This window comes from Lampetra planeri, unplaced genomic scaffold, assembly GCF_965212315.1.
Source record: "Lampetra planeri unplaced genomic scaffold, kcLamPlan1.2.h2 scaffold_1461, whole genome shotgun sequence".
In the NCBI taxonomy this organism is placed as follows: Eukaryota; Metazoa; Chordata; class Hyperoartia; order Petromyzontiformes; family Petromyzontidae; genus Lampetra; species Lampetra planeri.
The window spans coordinates 1-8,404 of NW_027614183.1; the positions used below are offsets into that span (position 1 = coordinate 1).

General features: G+C 40.9%; 1 protein-coding gene across 1 annotated transcript; it reads right to left on the minus strand.

Annotated features, from left to right (window-relative positions):
* Nucleotides 1-127: 127 nt before the first annotated feature.
* LOC144739382 (target of Myb1 membrane trafficking protein-like) lies at nt 128-6,338 on the minus strand (the record flags this gene model as incomplete). Its single annotated transcript, XM_078622343.1, has 6 exons — nt 6,243-6,338; nt 5,273-5,435; nt 2,072-2,156; nt 1,350-1,428; nt 958-1,107; nt 128-262 (listed from the first exon to the last, which is right to left on the minus strand). Coding segments are annotated over exons 1-6 (708 nt in total), but the record flags the coding sequence as incomplete, so codon positions are not given.
* Between the last annotated feature and the right edge of the window lie 2,066 nt (nt 6,339-8,404).

The following is an 8,404-nucleotide window of genomic DNA, read 5'->3' on the forward strand; positions in this document are numbered from 1 at the left end:
TCTGGGGTCCCATTCTCTGGGATACTCTGCAAGATGGAGGCAGAAAGGAGTCAAGACATATACAGATGTACGATGTACGAGAGGTGTACTATTGAGTGCATTATTGTCGCTCTGAGGACTGGCCCACCCTGTTGGGAGTGTGGATGGGGGACAGGGCGTCCAGGTCGGTCATGGGGAACTCCAGACCCCGTCTTCTCAGGTCATCATACACGTACACCACCCCTGCCAGGGAGGGAGCGCTACGGAACGCATCAGCCCACGACTGAGAAGAGCGCAGAAAGAAACTTGACAGGGTAGCAAAGTTTTGGAAATCTGAAACTTTCCATGGGAATTAACATGAATTCATGGAAAAAATAAATATAGACATTTACAAAATTGAAGTTGGCAAAATATATTTTAGAATCATGTTGACGAAAACGTCCAAATTTGCTGCAAATACACTTGAGAATATCAATGCTGTTCCTCGATCACATGCACGTAGTGCACAACTGCCTGCAGTTTCACACAGGCTAGTTTTCCATTTTTCATTTTTCTGTTCAGTACAGTATCATATCAATTGCCAATGTAAAAGGTGTTCCATTGAAATAAAATAAAATAAAATAAAATAAAATAAAATAAAATAAAATAAAATAAAATAAAATAAAATAAAATAAAATAAAATAAAATAAAATAAAACGAGGTTAGATGTTAAATGTAAACTATAGCTAGTACTATTTTATTGACAATTCAGTGAATATTTCCAAAATTCACATGGAGAATATTCCAATTGCCATGGAAAGTTTCGGAAGTTTCCAAACCTGGAATTGGCTGAAGTGTAAATCTGTGTTCAACCTTGAACAAGCATAAAATCTGAGAACAGAAATCTATCAAATATGCTCATGTTTGCTTTGATTTGACACCAAAGACAACACTGCTGCTGTTGTCTGGAGGTTTCCTTCAGAGCGTGGATCCACATACCTGTATGAGACTGAGCACTCTGTCTTGGAGGGCAGTGGGGGGGTTGTATTTGGGCAGAATAGAACGGACCAGAACCCCTTCGACAAAATCCTGCGAAGTCACCAGAACATGGAAGCGGTGGCCACAGTTCTTCACACAGGCCTCAAGAACCTGTTGGCGAGCAACCAGCAGCGTACGCACAACATGAGGCCTCCGATACTCCAAAATAAACTACTATTTTTTTCTCTACCTTGGGACCCTCAAAGTGATTCACACTGTAACCTAACACACCCATTCACATTCAGCACATAGAGCACACGGTGTTAACTCTGACATCCCCCACGATTGGAACGTACCATTAAAACCAACCTCTGCTATCTGAGGCAGGGTCAAAGGTCATGATGGGTACTCACAGTTAGAGACAACATAAGTTCTCTGAAGTTCTTGTTGCCTACGATTCTCTTCTTCAGAGCTCTGACTGCATCTCTGGGCCTGAAAAGCACAGTTGAATACAAAATAAACGAAATTGAATTATTGTTAAATAATAATTTAAGAATTTTGCTGATTCATTCAGCTGGATACTTGTATAAATATGAACAATATTCACTGACACAAACAAAAGAAGAAGAACCCATGAAGGGTTTTTTTGTGGCTTCAGAGATAATGATCTGAACATAGATTCACACGTGACACTTACTTTACTCATGAAACTACTGCAATAATTGTATTTCATACAATCACATACGTATCCCCCTGGTGTTTCACAGAAAACACCACTATGCTGGTCGTTACCTCCGCCAAGGTGGTTACCATGTTACCATTTCCAATTGCATTGAATCTGAAGAAGCTGACGCATTTTCCTTTCTCTCCGAATGACCAATAAGCGCTCCACCAAAGACACATTCAGATTAAGTCACAAAGCTGTAAAAAATGATGGCTAGGATTTAATCTATTCATTTTCAAACTAAATGCCATTTCTTCTATTTTGTATTCTGACAATGCAACTTGTCCACGTTCATTCCAAAAACAGTGACTGGACAAGACCGAGCGTTCCCGCAGGCAAGCTTGCTCCAGTGGACATAATACATGTAAATAACAATGGATAAATGAGCCGAACAAATGACATCATCCCTACCCCTCGTCTGTCTCATTGATGATGTCGCATATCTCCATGTTCAGTCCCCAGTCCTCTGACTGCAGAGCGCCGCTGGTCGCTCGCTCTGTCAACAGAAAAGTGTCCAGAAGCATAGACATGCTGCATCACACTGATGAAACAACAATAGCCAGGGATGTTCATTCTGATATCATCATATAACACTCAACAGACACTAATAAAAACACATCATGGGAATTGGTATTTTGTATCTGAGAAATGTCAGACAAAAAAAAATATATTGACATGAGGATGATAAGATCTTGGTTTTTAAGGAAAATTCCTTAAAAAGTGAAAAACATTCACTTTCCTTTACTTTTGGTCTCAATCAACCCGTGAAACAAACATCTACCTCTGACACCTACAGAGTCTGTCATAGTCTTTTTTGTTTGTCTTTTTTTCCTTAAATTTACAGTAGTTACCTGCTTCACATGGAACCTGTTAAACAAAGATAAGACATGGCTACAGAAAGTGATCGCGATTTCCAGCTCATTTCACACAAATCATTTAATTACCTCTGCCAAGGAGGTTGTGTTTTTGACGGCACTTGTTTGTTTGTTTGTTTGACTGTTAGCACCCGGGAACAGAGATTCATTTTGTTTGTTTTACTATTGAAATAAACAAGAAAATGAAGAACAATTTGAGATCAGAGTGGATGATTTGTGTTGATGATTTTTTAATAATGATTTGACTATTTGTGATAAAGACATTTTAGATCAAATAGTAGATCAAATGAATGGAGGATGATAATATTGGGTGGAAATCACAATATGGGTGGAGGTCTGGGCTCTCTTTTTTAGTAATCTAGTTGATGGGATGTGACATGAAACATGGAAATCATCAGAAGCCTTTTGTGTATTGTATCAGTAGCTGAGTCGCTGTTACCTCTAAAATGCTGTGATAGCGACGCAAACACATAAACAATGGAGGATGAGGAGGATATGGAGGACCTGCTGCTCAGTTTGTGGATATTCGTCAAAGACAGAGAGAAGAGAAATGGAGCAGGACACAATCGGCCCAACTCTCTTTAGTAACCAGTCAGAGGTCGGCATTCTGTTTTAGTATTGGCTCAGCTAGCTTGGAATCTCTCTGAAGCAGGAACCAAATAAGTACCAGGTACCAAGTGGCGTTATACTCAGAAATATATACAGTATATAGGATAAATGTGGCCTCAGCTCCAACGCAAAAATCTTTTCCACGCATGCATTGCTCAGCTGCGTGACAGAATCAGGGTTTTGCTGTGTAAATCATAGTAAAACAGGAGTAATAACAAATCCAACCCTTTCCCAGAATGGAGGACGTTGTTTGAAACCCTTGTGAACATGTTTTTATTACAAATATGAGGGCGTAAGGAGGACTGATTTGACTGAATCAGTTAAATCAACACACTTCATGATTTCAGAATATGAATGTGTTCCAAAGTGTAAAACCATGAGTGTCTGGTATGTGGGAATATCTGGAATCAGCAAACATCTTCAGGTAAATACCAGGCTGTTTGTGAAGGGAATGATACCTGTGGGTTTGTAGCTGCTGCAGTAGCTCAGAAAGGTATTTTCAGCTTTATCTGAAGAATTCAGTAATCAAAGCTGTTAGTTTCCTCCTCCCGATCACAGGCTCCTTATAAACCTCTAAATCTCCTTCATTCCTTTCCGCCAACATTCCCCCACACACCCCTGCCTCTCTCAATCCCATTTACTTTGTTCCCTCTACACACCACATTACCCCCCCCCCCCACACACACACACACACACACACACACACCGCACTTCATGTGACTGTCAGCTGGTTCCGTTCTCTTTGTCGAAAGTAGCCGAAGCCTTCTGACGTGTGTGTGTGAGAGCGTTAGTGGATGAGATAAGAGGAAGGAAGGGTTGAGGCGGGTGTGTAACATTTTAGAATCACTCATGAGATGAGTGTCGTCCAGTTGTCACCTTATCTCCAGACATCATCTGCTGCGTGTGCGCAACAGTAGCTGGTACAGGCTTTCTGAAGGCTTCAGTCTGTGTGATTGGGTCCAAACGTGTGCAAAAATAACCACGTTTTGAATATGTTCAACCATTAACATTGATACTTGACTGGCCGGTGTAACTTAAATGCATTGGAATCATTGCAGATTGTGCCAGCCTAATTTGAAACATAAACATTTTCTGATTTAGTTCTTATAATATCATCCTATACTGTCTATTTCAGCTAAAGGGAACCACTGTTTACATAGTGAGCATGGTGCTGTGTTAAGGATACAAATATGTGCCTAAGACCAAAAAAATGTATAATTTATAAAATGTATAATTTATATTTTAGGGTGATTGTACAGAAACTGACATCAGCAAAACATATATACTACTCATGAAGGGGGATTTGTCAACCTGTATTAAAAGTTGGAGGAACTATGTTGACTGTTGAATAACTTAAAAACCTTTGAGCACAAATTAATTTCAAGATACCTCAGAATGTTTATCACTCCAACACATACTTATAGATTTAATGAGTTAATGATGCTACATTTATTTTGCCATTGTACCCACAGTGTCATCTTCTGGGAAACAACTGAAGAAAATCACTTGTGTTTTTTTAACAAATTGCATTATTCTATATTTCTTTTTCCCCAAGTTGATCATTTATAAACCTACATTTCCTATAACCTCCCAAACCATAATCTCATTTAAAGTTGACTTTTGGCACTATATGAAATCTATTTCTCTTATGACTAGTGCAAAAAGTGAGCCCAGTTGCATTAATACAAGGAACTATTTTATGGTCATACTTAAATAAAAATATCTCTTACTTCCTGTTTCCTGAAGTTCTGATTATGATTTGATCAGTGAAGTCGCCCCCTGCTGGCTGGTGGAATGATGAAACATTCAAACATCCCCATTTACATTTCACGTACACGGTGAGTGCATGTCACCAGCTGCAGCTGCTGGACACATCTGGGTGAAGGACGTGAAGGAACCAGAGGAAACGATCACATGATGGTCGAACCCGCCGGTCCTGTGAGCGTTCGAACGTCAGACATTCACTCCCAATCAAACAACGGTCACAAATCAGAGTATTTACTCCTGAGGACGCGATTCCAACGCGCGCAGACACACACACCCTATTTGATGTGTTCACAACATCAAACAATCACCAACTCCACTGGGAAACTTCTGTCAAGTTGCCCTGCAGCATCCGGCGACTTACCGATTCTCTGACCGACGGGGGTTGAGAAGGCGTTTCCGGCGAGAAAGTCCGTTATCTCCCCGAACGAGAACATACCGACGGGGTCCCAGCGTTCTCCAAGTAAGAGTAAAATAAAGCCGGAGCTCACGGTTTCCTCTTCGCTCTCTGCTTTCAGCGCGTCCGACTGCGTGCGCAGTCATGTGAGCGCACGCACACAAACGCACGCGCGTCACAAGGCGCAGTCAAAAAACTTTTCAGCCACACCTTCCTATCGCTGCATCATGAGCCCCGCCCGCACACACGCTTTGTTCAGCCAATCGCCCGTCAGCCCGACTCACACCTGACACCTGCTCCTGATCTCCACACTAACCAGTCCGTTTTTCTGTGTGGGCACGTTAAAGGTGGGGCTATGTAGAATTTGTATTAAAAGCTATATTCTTTTTTTTTTTTTTAAGCGTTTAGAGGGGCACAGAATGAACTGGAAAAAAAAATCTATATCGTGTGAATTAATCATTGTATATTCTTTAATGGGCCCGACGATGTTTACATGTACAAGCCAGTGATTGGTGCATTGTGAGTTGCCAGATATGGTCTCTACGCTCGCCACAGAAGGAGTCTGCAAGTCAGCCCCGGAGTTATGAATCACAGAGGTAGAATGACCGGAGAGGAACAAAAAACAGAGTCAATATTGGAGAAGCAGATTCTAGATGGACTCATAGAAAGGACTTCATTGGCATCAAAACGCACACGGAAATGGCGACTTTTCTCCTCGATTGGTAAGAAGCTAACTCGCTTGCTAACTTAGCTAACGTTACATGTGGGCCAAATCCCTTATCAACAACGTTACTTGTTTCCATTATATGACATTGACCCCTAGAAATGACATTACTGGTGGTGAACCATCCACCTCCACACCCAGTAAACGGAGGGGCTCAGTCCTCCTGTCCTGTCCAGTGTCGAGTCGACTGGGTGGGTGTTCTTTTCGACCCACCGAGAAGTGTGCTACCTCCTGACTCTGCGCATGCGCTGTAACACATCGCGGAGTCTTTAGGTCACGCCCATACATGTTTGCTGCCCTGGATGTCATCTTGTCAAATAATGCTATCACCCCTTATTACCTTTATTTTCAGCACAGCATAGTTCAGTTTCAGGGTGCAGGTGCATTATTAAAAACTGCTACCGTGAAGAAGCTGACTGAAATAACACTTCTAAATGAACTGGTATTATTCACATATGGCCAGGGAGGTAAGTGGTGGTTGAAAATAAACAAAATGAGCAGTGGTAGCAGAAAACGACAGAACAACCAGTCTAGCGATAGGTGGCTGTTATAGATATGTCTCTAATAGACGGCAGAGCTAATGTTAAATACTGTTTTAAAATGTATTGATTAGTTGAAATTTGTAACTTGACATGGATGGTGCAGACTGATCACTTGATGCAATTGGCAACCCGGCTGGTGTGTTTTTTGTGTGTGTTTGTGTGTGTTGCAAGTCCAATGTCAGCCCACTAGATGTCGGTATTCTGCCCAGTTTTACATAGTTCACCTATAGGTAGTTAGCATCTAGTAGTAGTTAGTTAGCAGCTGCAGCAGCTGAACAATCACACAGCGGGGTGAACGTCAGAGAGTCACAGCAGATTGTAGGGCCACATGAAAGAGAGACAACCATTCACACTCATATTCACACTTACGGGCAATTTAGAAAATTAAAAAGTAACCAATTAACCTTAGCGTGCTTTTGGAGGTAGGAGGAAGCCAGAGAACCCATGCAGACACATCGAGAGTATGCAAACTGCACAGAGAAAGATCCCAGGCAAGGAATTGAAGCAGGGACCTTTTTGCTATGAGGCTACAGTGCTAACCACTGCACCAATATGGAGGTAAAACGGTGATTTCTGTGTTGTATGGCAGCACTGTTTAGTTGTATGTCAGCATAAATCAGACAGAACTGTAAAATACCCTGTAACCCTTGTTGTAATTTTGAATCATGCCCACTAGGTGGGAGCATTTCTAGCGCTTCCACCTGTGAGACTTGTCCAGGAACATGTCACTGGTGGAAAAAGAGAGCAGTTTGAGGCATTCTGTTGTGTCCTGTGTTGCACCAAATTGTGTCCTTGGAGACCCATCTCTAGTTGCCGTAAGAGAGAGAGAGGGCCTATATGCAAAATATAGTGCAACATGCCATTCAATATATTCTCATCCTACATTCTATGTAGTAGACAAATTCTAATTAAATACCACACTTGCCTGCTTTTACAAATCTATGAAGTCACTCTAAAGCAGAGGTATTTTCTGTATTTAATGTGCAACTTAAAGAATTTTCTATACTCATAATTTGGCACATATGTACTTTTTAAAATTGTTTTTGTTCCTCGTGTACTATTGATTGCACACTACGGCATTGCACTGCTGTAACAACTTAATTTCCCTGTTGAAGTCTCAATAAAGTTCACATCCCTGCATATGTTTCCACGGTGGCTTAGCGCAGACTATTTTGAGCTTTGTTTATGAAACTAAATCAACTTGCTTAGACTTGCTGAAAAAAAAGCATGTTGAGTCTGCTTCATGAAAGCAAGAGCAGGAGCGAGGGGAAGATAACCAAGGAATAAACTTTTCCCTAAAACAATGTGTAATAACATGCACAGTTTGTCGTACACTTTGTCACGGATGTTTGCATAGATATTCAGTACATGGGTATTTTGCATGTATAATGTCAGATTATGATGTATGTAATGTATGTATGAATATACATTACATTGTAAAGGGTAATTATTCACTAAAATATGAAGGAATATGAATATGAATTATATGGATCAATAGATCCCCAAAACACATGTGTGGTATCTGTGCTATATGGCTCCGGTGGAAAAAAAAGGCACATATGATGTTTTTTGTTTGACAGTCATGAAGTTGAGTGTGTGTGCAGGGTTTGAAACAATTGTTTCCTCACTCAGTCGCTAAAAAAAGGAACATTTCTCTCGTCATAGAATCCAAGTATAGCAATGAATGGATGTGTACGGTGATTTTCCAACTTTGTTTGTATTCGGAGCAGCTGAAAAGTCACCAGAAGGCCACATCGTTACATCATTGAATGTCTGTGTGAGACTCCACTTTCCCAGCAACATGAGTAAAACAACAACAATTCACTAGCGTTA